General features: G+C 33.9%; 1 protein-coding gene across 3 annotated transcripts; it reads right to left on the bottom strand.

Moving 5' to 3' along the window:
- Acsl (Acyl-CoA synthetase long-chain) lies at positions 1 to 26174 on the bottom strand. Of its 3 annotated transcripts, none has more exons than XM_018545856.1 (8): positions 26012 to 26174; positions 3362 to 3716; positions 2781 to 3149; positions 2018 to 2413; positions 1471 to 1783; positions 1126 to 1389; positions 738 to 1013; positions 1 to 628 (listed from the first exon to the last, which is right to left on the bottom strand). In XM_018545856.1, exons 2-8 carry the CDS (start codon positions 3710 to 3712, stop codon positions 474 to 476), a joined length of 2124 nt encoding a protein of 707 aa, XP_018401358.1. In that variant the 5' UTR covers positions 3713 to 3716; positions 26012 to 26174; the 3' UTR covers positions 1 to 473. The 3 variants fall into 3 exon arrangements, with proteins under 3 accessions (XP_018401358.1, XP_018401359.1, XP_018401357.1); XM_018545857.1 differs by lacking the exon at positions 26012 to 26174 and adding an exon at positions 19993 to 20317; XM_018545855.1 differs by lacking the exon at positions 26012 to 26174 and adding an exon at positions 9110 to 9606.
- Positions 26175 to 27875: the final 1701 nt, after the last annotated feature.

Raw genomic sequence — 27875 nt, 5'->3', positions numbered from 1 at the left:
ACGTAAAATGAATAGTGATATATAAGAAATCACATCGGTTTCGTATGATATCGATATCGATATCGATGTAAAATTGCAAAAAATTTATCGCGCTCGGAAGACCTGATGAAAAAATGTCTTAAAAAAGCGATACTTTCATTTTTAGATCAAAAAATCTCGGCGTTCTACAAATGAGCGTGTCGGTTCAATCAAGTGATTTAACAATTTGATGTGATCAAACATGCGATCGGCGGATCATTATTCAGATGATAGAATCGAGAAAATCACTCGAAGAATGCAGAGATCTTTTGATTATCATTGCACACGCGATTGCCACGAGCTTGGCACGTATCCCGTGACCAGCGCAAAATATGAGTTCATGACAATGTTTATACATATCTATGAATTATCGAGGTACCGTCTGTTGGACAAGGTGATTTCTTAGATTTAGATCCCCATTATACGCAACATTTAGTGCATCCTATGGCGGAACATCACGAGGCGTACATCCTGTTAATTTCATGTTGATAACGTTCCTGAACCGCTTTCCTCTTGAGTTTGAATGCCGCGGTGACCAGACCCATATCAGGTGACCATTGCTCTGCACACAACTTAACCGCACCGGGTATTTCAAACCTTTGGAGCTTACCTACGAACGATAAAAAGACAGTTGAATAATAACAAATTTATCGATTGACAATAAAATAATAATAATAAATAGTTAAAAATTAAAATCACAAAGATATGCAAAAACATACATTTCCTCGCTTGCTCAACAAGTTCTTGAAGTACCGCTTTCTCAATCTGTGGATTGTTACAGAGTTCCTCAAGATTCTTTCCAATTATGCCTAGATTACTAGCAATTTCTTCTAAGTAATGTTGGTTAGGTACAACCAATGCCACTGTGTACGCTTTATTCGCATCGCCATAGACGCATATATTTTCTACGACAGGACAAGTCTTTAACTCTGCTTCAACTTTACCCAAAGAAACATATTCGCCGAGTTGTAATTTAACCAAGTCCTTCTTTCGATCTACACAAATAAACATGCATCATCAGAGAAATACCAAAAATAATAACTAATACAGGTATTATATATCTCATAAGAATAAAAAGATATATTCATTATAATTTTTGAGACGTACCAATAATTTTGATGGAACCATCTGCATGAATTTCGCCGATATCACCTGTTCGGAACCATTGTCTGCCGTCCTCTTGGAAGAAGTCTTCTTTCGTTTTGTCCGGTAATTTATAGTAACCCGCGGAAACTATGTCACCACCGATCACGATCTCTCCTCTGGGGTGTGGATGATCTTTGACTCGATAACCAGCCTCTTCCCAATTCTCTAATCGGATATCGCAAACTGTAGTGGGTGCTCCCACTCTTCCAGTAGTTCTATCGTACGCTGAAAGAAAAATGTACGTCGTGACAACTTAAATACGATAACATGAACATCGAATAAGCATTGCGATTCAGAAATACATACTGTCCATAACAGTTGCGCAAGAAGTCGTTTCTGTGAGTCCGTATCCTTGAGTTACAGTGACGCATAGGCAAAGTTTTACTTGATTATGAGTATCCGGACTGAGTGGAGCTCCTCCAGAGAGCACAAGTCTAACACGGCCACCAAGTACTTGCTTCGCGGCTCCAAAGATATACTTGTCGAAAAGAGGTGTTTCATAGCCTCGTTTCGTCCACTTCAGTTTGTATTCATACGCAAAATTAAATATAGCTTGCCTAAATGGACCAGATTTTTTCACTTTCTCGTTTATTCCTTTAGAGATTCGATCGAGAATAAGCTGAAACAATTTTTATATTTGTATTAGTGCTACTTAAAAAATTATATTAAAATTAGAAACAAAATTTGATAATTTGTTTTAAAAAAGATGTTGATATATTTTTTCATTTATTAAAATATTTTTTATTTATACAGACTTGGTATATGTTCTGAATAACTTAACGATTAAGAGATAAACAATTTTTTTTAAGCAAAACAGCTAATAAGAAATTGAATGATTTGCAAAGATACTCACCGGTACTGCAGTTAAGCAAGTTGGATGTAGGACGGAAGCATCACCCTTCGATCCTCTCTGAATCTTACTACTCGAATCGATTAATGTAAGCGGTGAGCTATAACCGATAGGAACTCCGGTTAAAAGACACACGCTCTCAGCCAGTAGCTCGAAGACATGAGCCAATGGCAAGAAACCGAGAAAAACGTCGTCTGATCTGATCTCTACAGCATCGGAAAATGCTTTTAGAGTGCTAATGATATTTTTGTGAGAAAGAAGGACGCCTTTCGGCACTCCAGTCGAACCAGACGTATACATAATTATAGCGGTGTCATCATTCTTCGGAGAGTTAGCACTCGCACTTGACTTATTGCCCATCTTGATAACATCGGTGAAGGGTAATAATTGCACTCCATCCTGAAATAAAAATAAATAGTAACGGTTACCTAAAAAAAAAAAAAACTAAGAAAGTGAAAACTACTGATCATAAGTGACATCAACCACACATTACGTAATAACATAATCACAGTCAATCAAAGTCAATGCCACAGCTATTAGGCAAAACAAGTTTTCAGAAGAAAAATAATATCAACAGATTCAAGTGGCGCGCAAAATAACCGGTTATTTGAATTATTAATTAATTTTCGCAATCACTTCACTAACACAATTACGTAATTACAAAAAGTTTGATTAAAAATTTTATATATTCTTTTAACGCATAAAAACTCATTTAAACGCGAATTCATATTAAAAACTAATACTGAATATTTAAACTAAAATATACCTTGTAACCTTTGGTGCTAGTCGGTTTGAGTTGATCTTCCATATAAATAATTCTCTTGATTTCCGGTACCATATCTAATAGACGCTTGAATTTTGGCAGAAGTTCATGGCTGGTAATGACAGTATCTACTTCGGTTTCGTTGATACCATGAGCAATAGCCTCATCGCCTAAAGTCGCGTAGATCGTAACCACGGTGAAATTCTGTTTGAAACATCCGTGTGCCGCTATCATCCATTCCGCTCTTGTCTCGGCAAAGATAACAATATTATTACGTGGTTTCATACCGAGTTCTACCAAACCTCGACCGAAAGAAGAGGCCAATTTTTCGACTTCGTTAAATGACTTCCATTTGTACTCTCCCATTTTATACTGGAAAAGAGACAGAATTCCATGATTAATTAGTTTCTCTTTCATATTAACATTAAATAAAGAAATTTATATAGATATGTTGAGATTCAGCCTAAAAAGTTCTTTTTCTATGATTTTCTCTTTCATTTATATTTATTAATACAAAAAAATAACAATTTTTCACATTAAGAGATACTAATGAATGATTTATATTTAAATATCTGACATATCACCTTTTTGAAGATTCTGCCGTTAGGTTGAGGCTCATCTTCCTCTGCTAAGATTTGTCTGGTACCAAGACACTTCTTATCGCCGTACATTTTGACAACACAAAGAAGTACCTTTTCCAGAGTATCAACCTTTTCACGTTCGAGCATGATATGCATCGATTTTGGGGAATCGACGCTTCTGTAAGTGATCTGGTTATCATCTTTGGAGATTGGACGGGCCTTGATCCTCCTCGAGGCCTTACGCTTCTCCCATGGTCGCTGAAGTATGAGATACACGGGGAAGGTCAGCAAGTCGTACACGTACGACAGAGCCTTGATCGCGTGGATCGCGCCGTAGATCCAGAAACCTTCCATTTCCCTGTTAAATAAAGAAATATTTAGACATCAAAAAATATAAAAAATAATAAGAAGGCTCAATATATATAAAACAATATAAAAATATAAATAGGAGCCAAATTAATTTAACGAATTATTTTAATTCATATATTAATACAAATTCAGACGTTTCGACTCCGATCGGGTTATTTTCAATGATACAATTATTTTACTTAAAATTAAATTAACATTATTTTTACACAATCTTCATATTGTTGAAAATCATGGATTCTGTGCATTAAATTTGAACACTCATATTTATATGTGTTTTATCTTTGATCCTTGTCAAAAATAAAATAAAAATTTGTGATCTGTCCATGTGTAAATATCCTCTGTCAATTTATTATAAAATATATTTGGAGTAATAAAATAAGATAATTTGCAGCTGTCAAAATTGAACACGTATCATTGCAAAAGTAATTTTTTATCCTATTTACTTTTGCAATGATAAGTGTTACAATATGAAGATTGTATAAAAATAATGTCAATTTAATTTTAAGTAAAATAATTGTATCATTGAAAATGACCCGATCGGAGTCGAAACGTCTGAATTTGTATTAATATATGAATTAAAATAATTCGTTAAATTAATTTGGCTCTATTTATATTTTTATATTGATTTAGACATCAGTTCGTTAATCAAAAATAATATTCCGTGCTTCTCTTCTCTTGTGAAATTTGGACGCAAAGAAATTATAACAAGTGCAAAACTCTATGATAAATAAGTAAATCTAGATCTTTTTATTTTCATATCCCTTGAAAAAAAAATTTTGTAATCATATAATTTATACATTTATATGATTCGATTGTTGTACTTTAATTCTTAAAGTAAAAAAATATAAATTTTGAATATTATTAATTATAATTATCTACATTTTCGCGATATTATCGGATATCAACAATATCTCATTCTGCTTATCCGTAGCAAGCGAATTATCTACTCGAATAAGCAGTTTTCAAGCGAAAGAGTAAAAAGGCTATCGATCGGAATCATGCGTCTTGCAAACAATTCGAATCAATAACGATTATAAACTATCTCGTGTATAAGCGACCGATAAGCAATATTTAATCATCAGAATTAAGTCTTTCGTAGACTTCGACGAATTAGCGCCATTTATCTATTTTAGCAGCGTGGTCACAGATATTATAACAACACTTATCATGCTACGTGCGTAAAAAAAAAGGAAGCGCTCTTATAGACACGACATATCTATCAAGATCGATAAGTGATACGATAATAAGCTATTGAAGCAATAGGATACAAATTCAATCATACATATCTATAGTATACATCAACAATTATAAGAACGCAATTGTACTCCTACTGAAGCGAAGAACTAGAAAGGCATATCATTTAATTAGTTTGTCTCTCTAGCGTCGCCTGGAGGTGCCAGAATACCACACTGTCGCTTCCCAAACCTAATAAAAAATATAGTATTTCTCGAGCAACAAAAATGTAAAAGTTGTTCAATTACATCTCCTTTAATGTCTTGTGTGACATATATCACACATATATATATATACACAGTTATTGATTTTCAGTCAGTTAATAAAATATTTTACACGTTGGCGGTATTTTTTTTATGATAAGATATATTTGAATGTTAATCTAATCTCTTATTTAAATATTTAAAAAGGATCTTGCCTGTTCTAAGAGAATTAGTGAAATGTATAGGAAACATTTTACCAATTTTTTTCTCATCTTAATTTATCAAATAATTTATGTAGTTACGAAAGATTTATATTATTGTAATACTGCATGAAAGAGTGATCATTATACAAAATATATAAATGGCCGCGATCAGCAAAATTTATTTTGCGACAGTTGGAAATTTCTTCGTACTGATCGGATTATATTTTGAGATCTAAAGAAATAGTCCTATTTCAACAAAAACAAACTTTCAACAATTGCAAAAAGTTAATTTCAAGTCCACTTCGATCACATGTTTCGCGAGGTCAAGTCTGGTTCCGATAAAATATCAATCTGCGGACGAAGTCAATTTAGATCAGTGGACTTGCATATCCGTTGATACCTTTTTATTCTACTATTGATTGCGCCATATTCTATTCACGATATACCAACCATCTCTGAACTTTATTATGCGTCGCACTTATGCCGCCTTTTTCTCCTTAGGTATAGTTAGATCAATAGTTACTTCACACTACAATATTGTTATTAATCAAGTTTCTTCTGATTTTGCTTATACTATTGATCGTATGTAGGTATAGCGGTTAGACGGCAACATAATGCAAGAAGCAAATGCGAGTTACGTCACGTTCTGCAGTTCTTGTGATTCAACTTAAAATGACAGATCTGAGGCAAACTTTGATTGACATTACGTCACACACAGTTTATAAAATACTTTAGTTATTTCGCTATTAATTTTATACAGATAAATTAATTTTAATAAGGATTTTGAAAACCCATGTTAATTCGTTTCTTATTATCATACATATATAGTGACTTAGTTTCATCATCATTAATCTTTTACTTTATGTTGTTGATTTGCGACACGGTCATCTGACCGCTAATTATAATTATGTATTTTTATATCTCATTATTATTAATATATGTAAAAATATAATGCTCTTGCAAATATAAACACAGATAATTCAAAGTTCATATGTGATGTGTTTCCTATAATGAAGTAAACGTTAAACGCATTGCAAAAGAAATAAAAAAAAATCACTATATGATCTAAGAGTAATTAAAACGTCACATCTATGCTATACCAATTAGCAATGAACGTCCTTGTTATCATCATTAGAGTATCAAAAAAATAAAATATGGAATACATAATATATAACAACATGAAATATACATAAGGATGTGGAACACTTGAAATTAAATCTACATTAAGAGTCATATAAGAAAGACAGCACCTTCATAATTGTAGAATTTATAAGTCTATAAGTAGAAGGAAAATAGGGAAATAGGGCAAAAGTATTGATGTCTAAAGCTAGTCTTTAAACGGTTTTTGAAGGTTTTATAAAAATCCGTACATATAATCGATACAGAAACGATTAAATTTCTTTGATTAAAGAAAAAAACAGATTTAAAAAAAAAACGATCGCTTTAAAAATAAAATCTCATCAAAGATGTTAGAGAGAGTATGTTAAAATTAAATTATAAACATAGCCTTATTTTTGCGATCAACTATAACTTTCACGTATCGTATTTCACAACTCAATTATTTTAATTTGAAAATGTGAGAAAAATTATTGTCTTACAATTTGAGTCATTTATATAATTCTATGATAAAACTGATGATTCTGTAAGACACTATGTACGATAGTGGAAGATAAAGATCAAAGTGTAGGAGAAGACACACCGAGAGAACACGCAATCGAGATTTCAATATCGTTACGGACTTTGAACGTCGCGAGTTCACGTTGCACGCAGCGAACGAATGGAACCAACCGGTCTCTCGGGTCTTATCTGCGGTCGAGTATGTGTCCAAAGGGTCTCGTGCTTAAAGCGGAAGTTGACGAGGGACGAAGGGGGCCAACTGTGCGGTAACAGGCGTCTCACGGTCAAATACCGGAGTACATCGTCCGCTGAAGAGTTCTCTCGCTGTTTTTTTTTTTTCCACCGATTTATCGCAAATTCCCGTGAGTCGAATAAAGCTTTTCCCCTCGAGGTCGCGAGAAAGTCCAACAAAATGAACACAGCATCAATTTGAATTACGTTGTATTTTTTTATTCTCTTTGCAATGCGTCTAACGAACACTCGAAAATACATATCCACAGAATTTTAAATTGTACATAAAAGTATTACGAGATAAAAAAATTTATTTTTAAAAATGAATTATTAATCTTTAAAAAAATATAGGACATGACAAAAAAATATGACATATAACAATATAGAAGTATAACAGTAAAAAAAATAAAATAAACTCATTATAGCTCATTAGTCTGATAAGAAGTCTATTAGGATTGTTCTCTCATCTGCATTAAGAGATAATAAGTTATATTTTTATTCCAATTTGCTTTTGGCATTCGAGTGGAAAAGTTCCGCATCATTTATGCAGCCATAATGTTAAAATAATGATACCTTACTACCGATCTACAACCGAACTCACAATCAAACACGGTCTCCAATCGTGTATTCATTAAAAATTGAAACACAAAGAAGAGAGTAGGAGAATCCATTAAATATCTTCGTACCTTGGCTTTTTCCTTGAACATAAATCGATATGAACATAAATCGATATGGGTTAAATCTATAGTTTGTAATAATATAATGTTTACTTAATAGTTGTAATAATATAATACTTATATATTTTTTGCAAAACTAATACATATCATTATGAAGAATACAGAATTTATAAAAAAAAAATCTAAAAACTACGTAAAAATGCTATCATAGATAAAATTTATAAGCTACGCAGAAATATTATACTTAGATTTCAATCTAAATATTAGGTATATAATCACGTTGAGAAACTTATGTATAATTCAGGCGTAATATTATTTAAAAAAAATTCCTCACTCAATATTTTTTCAATAAAGATCACAATCGACCTTGTAATAATACCGACTGTTCAAATTCTTAGCTATCGTTTTTGTACGATAGCTGATTTGATTATTTCTCCAACGAGAAATAGAAAAGATATACTTACGAAACGTACGTTCTATTCAATGCTAAACGTGATAATGTGATTTTAAATTCAATTTATGTAATATATTCTACATTTTTACAAATTTGAACGAGAGATTAAAATCACATGACCACATTTTACAAAATACTTAAATATTACGATATACAATACTATTGTATCATATCTAACTATGATATATATTTCATGCCGATACATCGAGAACAAAATCGTCATGCTAAGAATAAAAGACAGATACTAAATTGAAGCGATAGAAATAGATAAAATAATAACCACCGCCGTTTAATTAGCGGCTAAATTGCAAAGTACTCCACGGAATTTTGCGACGATAAGAAAATTAAAAATAAGTGTGACAAAAATATCAATACGAGAAGATTGCAGCTGTATAAATAACGAGGGAAAAAATACGGCTATAAATAATATGCGACTTAAATTGCAACATATAGAAGGGGATCGTAAAGAAAGAAACGTGCTTGAGCATTACGGCAAGGCAAAATAAATGGAAGAGCTCGCGTCGGATGCGTTTCAGGAAGTCCTACGAGCAAAGGCCCACAGCGCGTTTAATTTAACATCGTGGGCCACTCGCATCCGGGGGCGTAGAGAGTCGTAATAGTACAAGCGGAAATAGAAAATACAGCAAAGAGAGCTCATGCGGGCGTATGCAGCGAACGACGATGCGCGATGCATAGCGGTGCAGGGCTCCATATGTCTACGAGCTACGCAGCGGCATATCCGGTGCGTTTACACTACGACTCACTGTTTATCGTCCACGATCATGGTGGCGGTTTTCTCTATCCGGTCGTTCTTACTCTTCCAAGATCAACACTTCACCCGGCGGGGTGCTTCTCTGTGCGCGATGCGGATTAATCGACACTGCAAGAAAAACCACATTCCCAAAGTCGATAAAAGTTAGTGAGGATCTCTCCGAGGTGCATGCGATGCATTCGAGTACGCTCTTCGTCGCCGAAACGGTCCTCGACTTGGCGAAGGTAGGAGCTCTCGAAGGCTCGAAATCGACTCGTCTTTGGCAGATATGTCAAGAAGGCTTCTCGATCGTTCTCCCGGTCTTATGTATGACTATCGTGGCTAAGGATGCTCAAGTAAAAGATTAGACGCCGTTTAAGCTGCCTCTGCTAAAAATTTATAATGCACGTGACGTGTACTAAAGATTTTCAATACTGGTAGCGAATAACGCAACTTTAAGGTCGGTATTCATAATCGATTCTTATATGTAAGACTGTCTTGAGTACAGTCTTAAGATGTCATGAATTAATCAGAGAACCATATATATTAGCATCTTAAGACGGTCTTGAAATAAGAATGGACTATGAATACCAGCCTTAGACAATTTAACTATAGTCTATCATTTTCAGGATGGTGCTTAAGATAGAATAAGGTAGATGTGTAAAATAGATAAGCACATATCTTATTTTAATCATGTTCCGATATACACTGCCTGCAGTACTGAAAATCTATAATATGTATGTAACGCGAACTACAATATACATTTCCAGTACTAGCAGTGTATATCGGTCTCTATCTAATGCATAATCTATTTTATTCTATTTTAAGCAGCGTCCTGAATATATGACGGATTCCATCTCTTATTTGAGAATCTCCAATCATGGCGTTATCAGTGCTCGTCGATCATTAAAAACGTGTGTAAATGAAGAGTTACTCGTTAATATCATTAGAAGTGCAACTTATTTTTACATAAATGATAGCTATCGAAATATATTCTCTATCTTATCTTTACATATTTTAAAGTATTTAAGTGTTGTTATATGGAGAATTAGTTTTGTGACAATTTCAAAAAGGTATTTGCTAAACTATAAATTGTAGTAAATTTGAATAAAGATGATAAAATGCATTTTAAAGTTTGCAGGAACTTATTCAATGTCGTCAAGAAGTATATCTCTACGTTTAAAAATTTTACAAATAATAACATTTAACGCCGCAAAATGTGTTCGTTTAAAATATACTATGTGCAGGAAATAAGATTGTATATTTATATAATAAATTTGTATTATGCAATAATAAATTAAGATGTTACAATATATAAATATGTACGTGTCAAGTCGAACCGCTGCATATATAAAACTATGATGTGTGCGAATAATGTAAAAAAAGAAAAACTAGTGAAATATTTAACACGCACGAATAACGCAAATCGAAAGACTCGACTGAATATAAGTTAATAAAATCAGGTATAATCAAATCGCACAAAACTCTTAATTTAAAAGAATCTACAAACGCGTGATCAATCTTCGTACGATAAAAAGTAATCACGTTACTACTTAATGGGTCAGATTGACATCTGTCACGCGGCTTTGCCTATTTAGTAAACGATGAGTAAGCTTAGCCAGAGCTGTTTCATTTACGTCTCGTATAAGTGTTCTGGGATACGTGCGTTTACGCAACGTAAAACCCAAGGGAGACGGCAATTAAACGAATTCCCTACTACTGTTTTCCAGTAAAGGAAATGTCGCGTTTGCGAAGAATTCCTCGAAGTCATCCGCAAGTTATCCCGCTGCGGTGTGTTCGCGGTCCGTTAACCGCGCGGTAACTGACTCGGTCAAGTGCACTTTGCCCCCGATGCACGCGTGCACGTGTTAATTCGCGGCGGAATGCACGCGTTGCAGTCGAAACGCGACGCGCGATGACGGCGATCAGTTTCGACTTTCGAGGTTCAACCCCTGCGGCGCAAAATTCGGTTTCACATTCTAATGCCCGTACATTGACAGAAGAGTGTACCAAATTTTAATGGATTTTGTACGAAGTACCAGCTAAATATTTATTAAACGTAAACGAATACCATTTGGTACGAAATCATTAATTTAAGTATCATTTTTTTTTAATTTAATAATGGAATATATTTGCAAAAATTTGCATCTAGCATTATTAAGCGTTAAAATTAGTTTTGACCGAACATAGAATTATTTTATTATTATTATTATTATTTTTATTGTGTATAAAAATTACAGCGAAAACGAGATACAGATAAATTTCTATTAACTTATTCTCATTGGTCTATAATTTCAATTTGTAATCGTTTAATTTAGTAAATATTTATTTATGATAAATACACGTTAAATTAGTATAATTCAAATAAATATCTGTTAAAATTTAGTATATTTTTTCTCAATGTACGTAGAATCCAAATGCCGATTCTTTTTCATACCAATTGCTTTTCGACTCGCGTTTCGATTTGCATCACGCGTGAATTCTTATCTTCGACACTAAGGTGCAAAGAGCAACTGGTCAAAAATTATCGGATTTATATAAAAAAAAAAAAAATCTCGATGTTTTGCGTATAATACGACACGGACAAATAAGATGATCATTGAGGACTATGTAACTGAGATAACGTAATGACAGGAAGATAAAAATCGCAAACAAAAACATTTGTCCACTCAATCCACTGGTATCACACCTAATTGGTACAAGTTTTATATCTTTACAACCAAAAGACACATAAATATAAACGAAGTAGATGTTATAAATATCACAAGAAAGCGCACCTTGTACTCAAGCAGTTTTGCAAGACTACACGATCCAAAGTTCACGTTGCTTGACGTAGATAACTATTGAGATTCGCGATAAGAATTGATGGTGCAAAGAACGAGGACAATGGTGACGCCGTTCAAATTCAATCCGCTTTAGGAGATTACGTGAAATTTATTGCCACACAACTTTATTTCTCCGCAATCGGAAATAAACAACTAATGTGTAATAAATTTTGGGGTATATTAACAGGTCTGTTCGCCTTGCTTGCACTTATTGTTAGAATTTTCACTTTCTCTCCCTTCAACACCTAAATATACCTTATACACTGTAAAAAATAAAATGTTAATTTTAACATTTTCGCATGTCTCAAAAAATCCACTCAATGTCTTTTGAGTTAAAATTAACATTTTATTTTTTTACAGTGTATATTTATCTCATTTTACATGCAAAAATATTTACGAATTTCAAGCAACGCGAACAAATCTAGTTACGAACTTCAAAAATCTGAACGTGACAAACAAATTATTATAGACGACGATATCGAGGAATCCTTCACGAATGCAGACATTTCACAATACGGCAAGGATTCGTCGTAGAACGAATAAGAATCTGAATTCACAAAATGTCAGGGCTTACGAAACGTCTCGGAGTCCGTTTTGTTTACTTTTCTGAAAGAGTCAATAATATTAAAATATGTTCATATAAATATAATGACATGAAGCGTTAAAAAAACTACTGATAGAAAGGCATGAAAAATTGGGGTTTCAATTAACAATTATACAACGTCAAATTTTTATGCGTCGCGTGAGCAATCGCCAACACGCGCTAACAAATGGGAGAAAAGGTTAAATTCAATACCGGCCTGTCTTCCAAGGGTTAAAGTCCGACAAGTATAATTATGTTTCAAAACATTGAGTAATCAAGTTCTGCGCGATGTGACTTTCGCGACAAGATTTCTGGGCTTCTTTCCACGCGGTCGTTTCATGGGCGAGTCCGAAGTTCGATATCGTATGACGTGCAGAAAGGACGTCGTAATACTCGTAATACCGATAAAGCTCCGTCTACTGGCACTATTTCACGCGTTGCGTCATTACTTGTATTCGTGGCTAGCCTTCATTCATCAGGGTATTATCACGATGCACACTCGCGACACGTTGCGATCAATTATGCTTTTTCCGACACTTAACAATCATAAATTGCCAGATGTAATTAAAGTCAATGTGAATAATAGTGCTTATTTCAACTTTTAACTTTATTCGTAATGTAAGCGTCACGTTTCCTTGTTATTATTGTTTTGGACAAAGATCAAAGCGACGCGAGTTATTCTTATAATGTTTACATTCACTAGCAATATATCCATACAGTTATTTATTAATAAAAAATTAATAGCCTTCATAATACTAATTTATGAATTGATAAAAATAGTTAAATATATTCATACTTAAAAAAATCATGAAAAATAATTTACTTTAAAGCTTAAGTTAATCAGGAAAAAATCCAAAATGTTTACACTTCGATATTAAAAACAATCTAAAAATGAAAGGATTGAAATGTTGCATATTAATAACAGAATAATCACAAGAAATAGCCATAAAAAAGGCACGGACTTCCTTTAAAATATATTATGTTGAGCGTTAACACGACTGTTCCTATGAATCATTCATCACATGTCTCTGGGAATTACAAAAAGGCATTGCCCTCTTTAGAGAACTACTGTCGTTTACGTCACCGATTACATTCACATTCCTGCACCTTCACTAGCGGATCCATAAGGGAGCCATGACTCCCTTGGAGTCTTCTTTAAAAAATAATTATAGCAAAATATTATATATATTTTTAATATTCCAAAAGTAATTTTTAATTTAAGGAACTTCTAAATATAAAAAGGAACAAATTTCATTATATTCTTATATTATATTCTTTTTGTTAATATAATTTAAAATGAAACGTTTTATAAATTATATATTTATAGTAAATAACACTTTTTCAATGTAACGGTTTAAAGAACTATTTAATATTCCATTTTTTGATATCTGTGTGACCTAAAAAAAATTTCGCTCGCACCCTCAATGGCTCTTTCCCTTGACTTTCTGGATTTATTAAAGTGTATCTTTTCTTGTAAACACACAGAATAAACTTTTCTTCAATCTACTAAAATTATCAGGTTTCTTCTATCAATCACAAATGTCTTCAGAGAGTCACGAATGAATACTATTTGCCCTTTCGTGATATGCTATGAAACAATCTTGGTTAAACTTCGACAAAACGGATATCGACATTAACGCCACTGACCTAATTTTCGAGCACGCACACGTACCTTTAAGCACATAGAAATAAGCTGCGATGCACTCATATCACACGGATGACCCGTCCTTCACGACGCATTTAGCAAACGTGACACAATCGCATATGCAAGATAATTCGACACCGTTAACAAGCTTCTAAGGATTGTAACTTAACCCGAGTCAAATGCAGTAACATTCGTTGTTACTTTTGTTGGACTAATGGAAAGATATTCAAAAGTATAAATATATCTAAAAACGATTATTTAATATATAATAATAATATTCATATGATAATATAAATATTTTCATATGCTTAAAGTCGTAATCACACTGGCGATTGCGCGATTGTGATTGACGATTAATTACTTTTCGACCAATCAGAGCAATGCAGTCGCCGATTACTTTGCTCTAACTGGTTGAAAAACAATTCTCAATCGTCAATTACGGGCCTGAATCGGATACTGAATTCACAATTCCCTACAAATTTATGTTAACGATAAAGTAGAAGGGTCAATAAGATGAGTTTTTTGAACTTATTACCGATCAGTCTTAAAGTGTGTCATTTTATTTTTTTTCTATCCATGGCTTATAAGGCCCTGAAATGGTTTTTTTTTTTCAAAAATAATTTATCCAGAGGAATAATCATTAGTAAGATTAGTCATTGAAAAATTCATAGCAGTAATGCAGTAGTAATCATTTTTTAATTTCCATTTTATGGGTTATAAACTTTAGAGCGAATCAAGATGCGTTTCATATTCTAATATTCTAAATATTGTCCGCGCAAGATCAAACTTCCCTAAAAATATCCCTGCATATATACTATATGTACTTTAACATATGTCAGAGCCATCATTTTCCGTGAAGTACTTGACCGTCAAAGAAAGGTTTATTTTTTTTATCAAAAACCCATCTTTATTGATCCTTTTCTAATTTCTTTGTCAATGCCATCGATGTGTATATTTCTCTTGGAGAGCTATTTTTTATCTATGTCAAAAGAAACAATCATGAATTATTTATTAAATGATTTATACTTCATACTACAAAAAAAAAAGATTATATACAAACTATAAATTAAATATATTTCTTAAATCATTACGTATTAACACATTTCAGATAAATCTAAAACTTTTATAATGTTTGACATATAATGAAAATTTATCCGCGTATGTATAATAGATTAAATTATTTCTTACTCCTTAATAATAAATCTAAGGTTATTTTACATTAAAAATTGATTTATATAATTTTTCAAAAAAGAGCATGAATAAAACATATTGTACCATCTAAAAAATATTCGTAAAATCAAATAATTGTTATATTTCAAATATGATTGTAATAATTTCATTAAGTCAATATTTAATAATGAAGATTTTCTACAGGGGTACTTGTATGAATAGAAAGAAAATACGAATAAAAGATATTCAGTATTTAATGACATTGCTTCACACGTGAAGAAAGATGGATTTCGAACCGGTGTTTACATAATAATTTACCGCGCAGTTTATGTAATGACTAAACCATCCTGAATCAGAATATGATAATGAGAGAGAACGCGATTCGCGCAAATAATAGAATAAATTAAAGTAACACCAAATGAGTCTTTTTCCTTTAATTAAAATTCAAATAAGTACTATAATTAAGATAATTAATAATAAAAGCATAATTTAATATATATCATTAATATTTCTTGAGTTACTTAGATATCTCGTTAAAATAACATTTTCATCTTTTTGTTATGCATGATTAATGACTCTCAAAATTTTGAACACATTGACGTGATTGATTGTATCACCGATCTTACAAGGATCGCATTGATAGCACCCTGACAATAATAATTGATGAAAGAGCCCATCACTCTCACGGTGGGCGATCAATATTTTCAAGGATAGAAAATTGTGTTTGTGTCGCGCGTATCTATAGTATATCTCACAGATTATACCAATTAAGTGTACACAAAGCCAATGTTTAAAGGCGATACAATGCATAATAATATATTTTATAAGAGTTTATTCTGATAAAATACTTCCTCAGTGCAAAACAAAAAAATCAAGATTTATAAATAATTTATCATACGTTTTTTTAATTGATATAATATTAATTAGTCATATTTGATCTCGTAAATTATTCCGCTTCCTATGGTTACGTAAGTTTACTATCAATGATCATCGTGACGATCTCGCCAGCGCAAAAGTGGCGGAGTACGGAATGCGACGAATTAATTAAATCGTTAAAGTGCAGATTATCCGCACCAGTTTATTATCGCGATTGAACTGCGAGAGAAAATTCCCTTCTCGCTGCAAATATCTGATTTAACACGCTACACATGCAATGCGTTTATAAACTGAATTGCTGCTGAATGTTAGATTGGATCAATTGTAAAGTCGATAATCCAGAGAAATCCAGGATTCTATACTCTTTAATTCACCGTCCAACTAGATCACAATAAACACAAGTGATCTAAGGCTGAGCGAGAATCACGTTCGAGTGTACGATTTATAGAAGAATCCTTACAAGTTCCTAGAAAAACAACATGAAAACAACGATCAGAAGAAAAGCAATGTCCATTTTTACTACACTAAGAGAAATGTTTAAGCTCAGAAAAGTCAGAAAAGTTCAAGTTTAGACATGTTTGTCTTCCAAAAAATAACTATAAATTATTATAGTTGAATTATAATAATTGCAATTATCATCAATAAATATATATATATATATATTTGTTGATAGAAATATACGTATGATTATTATTAATAAATACTAGAATAATTTTTACGACCGTACAATTGATAAACAATAAATTTTTATTAATTATTTTTATTGATTATTATTAATGTTATAAGCAATAATAATCATAATTATAATAACATGTAATCATAAATACTTTTCTCTCAGTGTTTTTTGTACCAATAAAATTAACTTAATGTCTATTTAATTCACTATCTTTTTCTAGTTCTAAGAATTAGAAAAAGATAAAAAATAAATCAAATCAAAATTAATCTACACTAATGAAACCGGACCGAAAATAAAAAATGGTCTTATAAATGTAATCTATATAATCTACGAGTTTAAAAATTTTTCGAAATTTTTTGTTCGATTATTTGTGTAAAATGTAAAATTTTCGCTTTGAAGAAAAATGCGATAGTTCCTAACTGCATTCCTAGACACGAACACGAAGAATTTTTAAAGTAGGTAGTATCGAAATTATATACGAAGAGAGAGAGATATCCAGGTCAGCCACCGTATGGACTACAAATCGTGCCACCAGAATGCCAATTCATTGCTGAGGCTTCTTAAGAATTGCTATATTTTGTTTGCATATAGAAAACACATAACTTGATACAATTTGAACGAAGAAAAATCTGTGTTGCTTATTCAAAACGGGTTGCATTAAATGTATGCGCTAAATGTTCATGTATGCGTTTCCATATTAATATAATCTTCCAGTTAAAAATAGATATTACACTTTTTTATGCTTAGATTACACGTGACCTGAATAGAGACCGTTCGATGAGGAAACGTTAACGGAGTGTATATTAAATTCTCGCGTTCGGAATCAGGATGTGACGATTTGTGCGCGATTATACGTTTACCGAGAAGAGCAATTTGGTCCCATAATCGTGCTGATCTGAAAAAAAAAAAAAAAAAAACCTTTTTATCGCAGCAAAAGCGGAAGAGAATCGACGGAAGAGAGACCTCGAGGGGGAAGATTTCACGCTACATCGCCATTATTAATAACCTCGTGCACGGCCAACGATGAAACCACCATGCACTACTTTACGGATTGTTTCCGTCTAGGCGATCATCCACGTCCGTCTGGCTTGAATATACACTACGCGTCACACTTAATCTCGCGACTCGCAGCTCGTTAATACTCGACGGTATTTACAACAAATTTACTTAGTCTTCAAAATAGATAAAAATGTTCGCAAAACAGAATGTCATAAATCAGCAAATAAATCATCTCCCAAAATTCATTGGAATTAAAACAAAAAAAAATAAAGGAACACTTTATGAGTATTTTACGTGACGTTTATATTATGTGGTAAATACACGTGCTATTCCTAACACATTAAAAATTAACATCGCTAATGTCTGCCGCTATCTCGCACAACTTCATGTATATTTAAATGTAAGCAAAGGTGACTCACAGTTATTCAAAATAAAAACTAATATAAAAAGAATGTTAAATAAATACTGACAGTATTCTAATTAGTATTTATAAGAAAGATGATATTTCTTTTCTCAAATGGATATTATTTTCTAAAAGATATAAGAACAATGAGAAGTAAAACACCAATGAGAAATGTCATTCTTTATTTTATTGTTAAAATAAAATAAGTTAATTATCGTACACACAAAAATTACTCATCTTCTTTTGTTTTATTACGTTAAAAAAGTGTATACATATGCAATCTGTTATGTACGTGTAAAAAGAACCAAGGTTACACATTATCCCGCCAATTGATTATTGATTACAACGTTAGTGCGTAGAATGTCGAAATTATTATCACATAAATATTAACAACAAACCAATATAAATCTTGAACTTCAATCATTGTGTTTGGACACATTTAAATTGCAAAATCTCTCATAAACAAGTTAACGCCGAGGAATGACGAATGTGCAAAATTTTAATTCTATTTATCAATTCTTTATACCGGTATGCGTTTTGAGCTGCAAGATCGAATAAACATTTGTAAACTGGCGCAGCGCCATTGTCGTTTGCGTAAATCCTTCATTCATTGATAAAGACGTCAATCGACACGATCGCCGTCGACCTCGTTCGATGTTGACCGTGAATTTACAAAATCGATCAGTCTGCCGCAAATTGATAATAAGAAGCCTGCGAATTGATAACGGCTAAATGGGAAACATTATGATATGATTCCTCACTGGTTGAGGCAATCAGAAAGTTTATTACAAGTTAGTTGACTCGGAATCGACAACAAACGCATTGATGAAGAGAGGAATAACGATAAGTCCTTCAGAGAAACGTTACTTCCGCCCGATATCAGCGAAACAGTGTCAATTAATCCGGTCAAACAAATCGCAAATTTATCAATTTCCACGAAGTGTAGCGCTTAAATTCTGCGAAAACGAATGGGGAATTTAACATTGATTTACAACGTTGTTCGTAAATGTCAGACCAATATTTCATTTTTCGTATTCTGAAAAAAAAATATATATATCAATATATACATATATATAATTGTGTCAATTGGGATTTTGGTTGAAAATGAGCAATCAGAATTTCCTGATTGAACTTATTATAATTTTTGTTAAAATAACCAAAATTCTAATCGATATGACCCTTCATTTTCAATCAGAAATTTTTCTCAGTGAACGACAAAGTTTTCAAACATATTAATTGATTATAAAAAAAAACATAAAAAATTCTGGAGTTTCCAATCTTGTTGCCAATCGACAGACTTGAAAAATTTGACATGCACAACATTTAAAAAATTACTATTTTCTTTTTAATATTTGTTTAAATTAGTTCAGGCAAATATTTACATAATGTAAACATACACGAATTCAATACAACAATAATAAATTTGATTTAAATATTTTTTATAAACCAATTTTGTGGAAATTCTCCATGTTATTGGATTCCTGGTATTATTTTTCATTTTTAATAAATATTTATTTCTCGAGAGTAAATGTTTAGTCAATACTATCCAAAAAAAAATGTATTGCATTAAGACTTGGTAAATTTTTTTCAGTGAATAAATGAAATATTAGCCTCACGGTGTGTCCATAACGATGAAAAATGCGCGACAAATTCCAAGCTGCTGACACCCACAGGTGGGCGATTATTCGTAACAAGCGCCAACAATACAAATAGGCTCACCTAACGAGTTTCGTGACAAAACGACCGGTTCCTCCTCGCTACCTTCCTGCTCACCGAGATCACTTCCAGCCGGCTGTCGCTTTTCCCACCGCGCGATCGCGGGAGAGGAAATTATCACTATACGCGCGATTCAGGAGTGTCGGTGTGAAGAATGATGTGGTGTGTCCCGCGTGTGCGTGTGATCCGCTTGCTGTCTGCGTCGCACTTCTCCACCACGTTCTCATCCGCGGGTGTGCCGTGTACGTGGCACCGAGGAATAAGGGACAGGGTGTGCGTGTAGCGTAAAAAGCGAGGAGAAGAGATCTCGGAAGGCGCGCTTCGAGACGGTCGACGAACGACTGAATTCGTGCCGCGCCGACACACCGTGATACACATCAAGCATCCCGACTACCTTTGATCTTTGGTCGCGGACCGGCCCGCGCGTGGACCCTGGGATTTCGCCCGATAACGCCACGCGACGATCGGAGGTGGAAGTGACGTGCGCACGAGGCGCCGGGACAGCTGTTCGCGAACCCGGGATGAGATACGTCGGAGATACGGGGGAAATCCGCGAATGAATCCGACACACGTCCTGCTTTCCCAAGTCCACACTCCCGGATGAACTTTCGAAAGCCTCTCGATAATGGGATCTCGAAGCGATCTCGGACGAATACGCTTACACTTGCACGAATCACATCCCAAGTGAGGAATCTTTTGCCGGCGAATTCTAAAGAGTTAATTATACCAAGGTTAATTCCAAAGGAAACTTGTGACCCCTCGTCAAGATAATCCTCAACCAGCATTATTATAAATTTTTAACATATTACAAGATTGAATTAAACTCAAAGCTCGGTTCTGGCGAAGTAATAAAATATAATTCAAGGACCCGTCAAAACGAGTGTAGAAGAGAGATGTTTCAAAAAAATTTAGTTAAAAAATATTAAATCAACATCTTCCTTTTATATATTCGTTTTGACCTTCAACTATATTTTATTGCTATTACAAAATCGCTGATTATAAATGCTACAACGTTACAAAATTTTATGCTCCGAAAAAAATTGCTAATCTTTTTCCTCCAAATTAACCATTTACGCTCAAAGATCTACGAGAAAAGCATATAAAATTTGTGATAAAACTGATAACAGATTATTTGAGATTATCGCTTTTAAAATAGCACGATTAGCAATAATTCCACGTTTCGTATAATGAACTTTGCGTCATGTTATCGTATCACGTGGTGCTTATTAATCGGATTAAGTGAAAACATGATAATCGAAAGACAATCAAATAATCGATGTGCCCATTCACCACAGTAATAGTAACACATGCCAACCAGGTCAGCGCCTGAATGTCCTCACGATCGGAGCGTGTGCTCCGGCTTCCACGTCCCAAATGATCTAGAGTATTGTACAGTCAAGTCCGAATACGCCAATAATACTGCGCCACGCTAAAAGCCAGAGAGAAACGCGTAACCCGAGATCCGCCTGCTCACGCTGCAACGTCATCAGCCTTTATACAGAACGAGGAAGAAACGCAGTTCTTTCGTCGACGGATTCTAGAAAGCACACTATAAAGGAAACCCGTGACCCACATCTAAAACCTATTCTTTTTAGCTAAACTTCTGGCACGGTTTGTTTTTTTCTCTTTCTCTTTTCACGTTGGAGAAAAAAAGGTAAACGAGGAGCTTAGTTAAAAAAAAGAAACAGGACTTCTAAATAGTCTCCAATCAGCGCTAAGTAAATTCTAACGATATACCTATTGCAAAATTGCTAATTATGCTAAGATCGTTAAAAAAACTTTACGTTCCGAAGGAAACTTATTCTATTTTATACTGATTTAAAGCATTTAAGTAGCATTTCATTCTAGCGCGTTTAATTTTCCTATTCATATATTGGATGTTTATTTGTTTATGTGAAGAACTAAACATTAAGCTGATTATCTCTAATAATCTGCCAAACGTTTGGAGCAAAGTTCAAATTATAACGTCTAATTAGTATTTCATTCTCACCGCGTTAGTATTTACCGTTAATTTGTTGAAAATCATAATATAAAGGATTCGTAATGAAACATTACGGACAAATAGCATCGTCAGCACATACGAGTTTCCACAACACATCGTTATTGTTTACCTGCATCGAGAAGGTCGATATATATATTTAATCAGAGCTGTAATTTGTCAATCAATTTTTGTAATATGACTTTCTCAATCTTTATCACAGCCAAGTATTCAAATTTCAATCATAATCACAACAAAACAGAATACCAGAGAATATTCTCATCGAATAATAAACACCGTAAAATCTATATGTATATAAATAAAATAAATTATACAAAATCCGTCGTGCGTTAGTTGTCAAATTATACATATACAGAAAAAAAACTCTTCCAATTAAAAAATCAAACACCATCGATTCACACAGTCAAATAACCTAACCACGTCTGCTCTTTGAAATCAGTGTTAAAATAAACCGGCGAAGCGCTTCTCCCCGGATCACCCTGTATATCGAAAGCATCACGGAAGCGTCGCTTACATTCTTAGGTCGTAGTTAAATGTCTCGTGCGGCGAAGGATTCCACTGTCACGGAACTTGCACGTCACGTGCGGGAAGAGTGTACCCCGCAGCCTCTGGGTTTCCCTACGAGACGCGATCTATCCTCAATGACGCTCGAGCGACGTCATCGCACCGCCGATTCACCGGATCTGCGCCACCGGACGTTCGTTCCCGCGCGCGAATACTCCGTTGTAATCACACGCGTACCACGCGACCGGCTTCAGGTATCCGTACGCACTGACGGCGTTGCGGGACACGAACCGACCTGGTGATCAACGCCGCGGCCATCTTGCAGCCTGAAACTAGCGGGATCGATGGGACGCTGCGAGCGTCTCCTGTCGGCGTGGCGTGACATGGCTTTTCTCGGTCATGTGGTTTTCCTTTTTCTTCGGCCGATTAGACGGTGCTTTAACGGGTCGTAAAAATAAAAGATCCTGGAGATCTCATTCATGTAACTTTTTTTTTTTCCAGAGCGGAAACGTGTGTGAAGTGAAACTTTTGAGTGTATATGAATTGTCAAAAATGTTTACTTTTCCACTGAAAACAAATCTATAATTAGATTTCGTCTTTTATTTTAATCCTTTAATCCAGGTCCTAGGATATCGATCGATGTACTTTTCTTCTCACGTGAAAAGTGAAAATTTTTAGTGTGTATATGTATATACTGCAGTTAGAGGGACTAAAAAAGTGTTGCAACCTTGGTTGCAACGTTTTATTATCATATACTAAAAGCGATCTTATTTCAAGACCGTCTTAAATAATATCTCAAGGTGCTCATATGACTCTGTAATTATCTTATAACATTTTAAAACGGTACTTAACAGAGTTTCAAATTTAACAACTGATTATAAATACCGGCTTAAAAGACTAAATAAAAACCTTAGACTGAAAGACGAAGCCTAATTAGATTTGCTTTACGATCTCGAGTTTCCAAACACGCGTTGTGAAAAGGCTACCTTCATAGTACGAAGAGATGCGCGCTTCACTTTAAATTCTTTTCCTTGTAAAACGATTAATTAAAAAATTCGGTCGATTTTTTATCTGCCTGCTGTTCCTGCAATGAACTGCACTAGAGCGCCCTTTCTCGCTTTCGACAAATGTCAAACATCTACCTATCTCACGTTAAGTTCCAAAAGTGTACGTTAGTTCAGCTACAGAAAACAGACCTTCGATTTTCACTGCTGTCTCATCCTCGATTACGTTTCGAAAGTGAATGTGTAAGCGCGTTTGGTTTTCGCTAAACAGTGTATAAATATGACGTACTGTGAAATCTGTGAAATATTCAGCAAACGGCAATAACATACATCTGACTCTTGCCAAACATCGAGTCGACATTGAAGAACAGTGTCAAAAGTACTTGCGCTAATAAATAAACAAACACTGTTTTCGATACGATCGAGAGTTTCGCGGATTTCTTTGAAGAATTTAAAGTCTTCGGTAATCAGAACGTCTCATTGAAAAATTATATATCGTTAAAATAAAAGAGTAAAACAAATCTGTTTTCTCGTGTGTATACTTTTATGCTTAAAATTCTCCTTTGTGGTTTTACTGTCCACTTCTGCCAATATTGATTAAATTGCGGATGATGCCATTTTTACTCTGATATTATTTCAACTCTTTTTCTTTTTTGTGTTAGATATACAGGACAAAATCTTGAAAATATGTATATATATAATAATAATACGAAAATAGTTTTAATAATATATAATAAATAATAAATAATAACAAAAATAACTTTTTACTAACCAAAAACAAGAGTAAGAAATTATCATTTGGCATCTTCGATGATTCTAGAATTAACTTTAATCTCTATAGTTTTTATCTTTTTCCGATTGCAAGAATAAGAAAAAGCAAAGAGTACAATAAAACGTTTGATGTTAATCTATATTGATAAAAATGAACAGTGAAGATACAAAGGAGAATTTGGAGATGACCAATCGGGAGCGAGAGAGAAAAATTAAATCGAGATCAAAATTAAACAAACAAAAGCCTGCCAGCGGCACAAGACGTATTTTTTCCTGCTAAATTGTTTACGTTTTAATAAATAGAATTGCATCACCCAGAATTCACGTAGAATTTCTATTAATTTACTAAAACGCAGGCAATCAAATAAAAAATGCATAACATTGTATAATATGAAAATGTGCCACGGGCATAAATAAACTAATATTTTATTTATCGTACGACACATTCTTCAATCATATTAACTGACGGTAGAATAGAGATGCTCTAGATTTTCTGGAAGCCCGTCTATCTCGTAGTCATTAATCAATACGCTCGAAAAATTCGTCGTGCAGCAAATAAAATATCAGTCAAGTCAACGGTAGATGATTTTCTCGAACGGATGCCCTGCTATTCTTTCTCTTTCTCTCTCTCTCTCCATTATCGTACTGCATCGGTCGTGGCCTCTTTGCGGGCCGCAATATGGTCGCGCCGGTCACTTACGGAGTCGCACGTGTCGGTCAAAACGTAGCGCTCGCGGCGTGTTCCAAAAATACCGCATTACGAAGTAAATTTTAAATCACCTGCAAAAAAAAACGATACTCAAGCGGGGAACGATTACGCGCGTCATTTGTTTACACGGGGAATTGCACACAATAGTCACAGGACTTTTTTTTCCACAATAGAATGCATTCGATTTTTTTTTCGAACTTTCGCCAAATAGGAAACATACTTACATACTTTGGTTTGAAGTTCCAAAAGTATGCATTGGTCCAGCTGTACAAAATAGACCTACGATGTCTACTTCTATCAATGTAGATTAACTTCGAGAATCTTGGTTTAATTTATTTTAATTTTTTAAATTAGAGAAAGATAAAGAGGGTAATTAACTCTCTTAATTATAAATTTAATCTAATTGGTAAAAATGAGAGGGGAGCTAATAACAATAAAACGCGCATCTTTTTTTTTTGTCAGTTGTCATTAATTATTAGTTTAGAAAAGATTAATCACATCGCTCGCTCACTTTCTCTCTCTCTCTCTCTCTCTCTCTCTCTCTCTATCGAAAGATGCTGAGAAACTTAAAATCGATTCTTTCTGACAGATGTCAAGATCAAGAAACGTGCATTTTATACCTACGTCATCTCTGAACAATCTACGCGAATAACGCGCGAATTTCAAGCAATTATCGCTATCGGATCTACCTACAGTAATCTACCTTTCCGTATACACGTCATGTACGAAGATACGTATCTGTTTCATACATTCCATACGGTAATATACGTACACGTTAAAAGAGTAAACAATCCAATCTTCGCTCGTCATAACTCGAGAGTGCGCGTGGACGCTTCAAGTTTTTTTTTTTTTTTATATTAGTAAACATCGTTAGTACACAAACGAGAGGTGTCGGAATCGAGGACGAAGCATCCGTGCGTTCGTTTAAACTCGCGCAAAATGACACGATATCAACAAACCCGTAGCTTCCTGGGCGCGTAACAGACTTCGTTCAACTTTCGCGAGGCAGGAATATCCGTCCGCCGGATTACGTACCTGATTTACGCTTAAAGAGAGTTACGGCGCTCTCGCTGCTGAAAACGCTCGGCCGAATGATCTGCGAATCAACTCGTTCCAGGACGTGCAACGTGCGTCGATTGTCAGACGGGACTCATCGCACTATCTATACGTTACAAACGCACGTCGTGGACGCACTGAAACTCACGAGCCGTTGGCAAGTCCGACTCGGTACAGCCGGCTACGCGGGTCGCGAGATCTCAATATAGACAGCCGGCCTGCGCGCGAGCCAATCGGACGGCGAGAAGTAGTGGGCGGGGATGTGGCGTGATCCTCGGTGACGTCACGCGCGCCGGCCCGCCGATCGATAACTTGAAACTCGCGCGCGCTACGTTCGCACGAATTTCACGCTGACGCGATGCACCGGCGATCGATGGCACGAGGCGGGCTCGCGATTTTTTTTCCCACCGTCGACCGAATCGCGAAATCCAGCAAATGGACGGGTCCGCCAGCCGTGGCTCTAAAATTGATGGAAGCGCACTTCGCTAAGATTCAACGTCGTTCGTTCTCGCGCGCTCTTTATTTAAACGGCGAGTTTTTTTTTACCAGAAGAGCAGAGATGTATTTGCTGCAGGTATATATTTATCGACGGCGCAAACAGTTTATCGTACACGCATATTATATCTATGTGAAAAAAAATTCAATCGAACGTATGATCGGTTTTCTCGGAACGTTGCGTTTTGGGATTACGGTTAAATATTAATCGAAAAAAGTGCTGACATTCATGCATACAGATTAAAGGTATTCGTGTTTCGTGGTCGGCATGAACTATCTGGAAGATGACAAAAAATAAAGCACATTTCAACTCTATAAAAATGTATAGCGGTAATAATTTTAGAAAAAAGATGGAATAACAAAACTTGAATTGTTTGCATGATGTAATATTATATATAGTATATAAATATTTTTATTACATTACATGTATATACATATAAAATAAAACTGAGAAACGAATAAAATATTCTTCATCGAAAAGTAACTAGAGTTTCAACACTGAGAAAAAAATTGTTCGTTTAACTCAATTAATTTAGTTTTTTTTTTACGAAGAATATAAATTTAAAAATCAAACATATTATATTTGCCTTAAATATCGAAAGATGAAAACAAATTAATTGTTTTATAGTGAAATGAATAATTTTTTTGCTCAGTGTATAACTAAATTCTTCTTTTAATTTTTGTAAATATTATAACGAAATTATACAACGAAATATTACAAGTAAATAATACATAATTTCTGTATCTGATAAATATTTTAACAAAATTGATGTAACGCAATGCACGCATAAAATATAAAAAATAATATGAAGAACTTTTCTGATAATGTCATATGAAAAATAATGCGAATCTTTACGATTCAATATTTCATTTAATTTCTGCACCTGATAAATATTGCATCGAAATTAAAATAACGTAATATAAATAATACATAAAAAATAGACTCAACAAACATCTATATAATCTTATCTATCGAAAAATAATGCAAATTTTTACGATTTAATATTTCTTTTAATTTTTGTATTCCTGATAAATACTGTAACGAAATTGAAATAACGCAGTATACGTATACAGTTCAATAAAAGATAAGGGAAAATTTTAAGTAATAATTCTAGTTGATAAAGACGAAAATCATGAATAACAAAATTGCAAATCCGGTTTTATTTTGTAATCATAAATTTTAATACTCAAGTAAACAGTGTAAAAATTTAAATATTCATGTCTAAAGCACATAAATATTTAGACATTTTCCATTAAAAAACAAAGCCTCCATCGAAATTGTTTTATTCTTCATTTTACAATTCTGAAAGTTTAAATATTCACGTAAATATGCACATAATGTTTAAAT

The sequence above is a fragment of the Cyphomyrmex costatus genome, unplaced genomic scaffold, assembly GCF_001594065.2.
Source record: "Cyphomyrmex costatus isolate MS0001 unplaced genomic scaffold, Ccosl1.0 scaffold505, whole genome shotgun sequence".
In the NCBI taxonomy this organism is placed as follows: domain Eukaryota; kingdom Metazoa; phylum Arthropoda; class Insecta; order Hymenoptera; family Formicidae; genus Cyphomyrmex; species Cyphomyrmex costatus.
The sequence above is the reverse complement of the archived record's forward strand: the minus strand, read 5'-3'. Positions and strand labels throughout refer to the sequence as shown.

What these genes read in the sequence shown, in the direction of transcription:
- Acsl (XM_018545855.1), bottom strand. Translation starts at nt 9,129, where the DNA reads ATGATCGTGGACGATAAACA. An exon ending in CTAGCACCAAAGGTTACAAG is followed by an intron (nt 2,414 to 2,780) that starts GTATATTTTAGT and finishes TTTTTATTTCAG; the next exon opens with GATGGAGTGCAATTATTACC. An exon ending in TTGCGCAACTGTTATGGACA is followed by an intron (nt 1,390 to 1,470) that starts GTATGTATTTCT and finishes TTTTTCTTTCAG; the next exon opens with CGTACGATAGAACTACTGGA.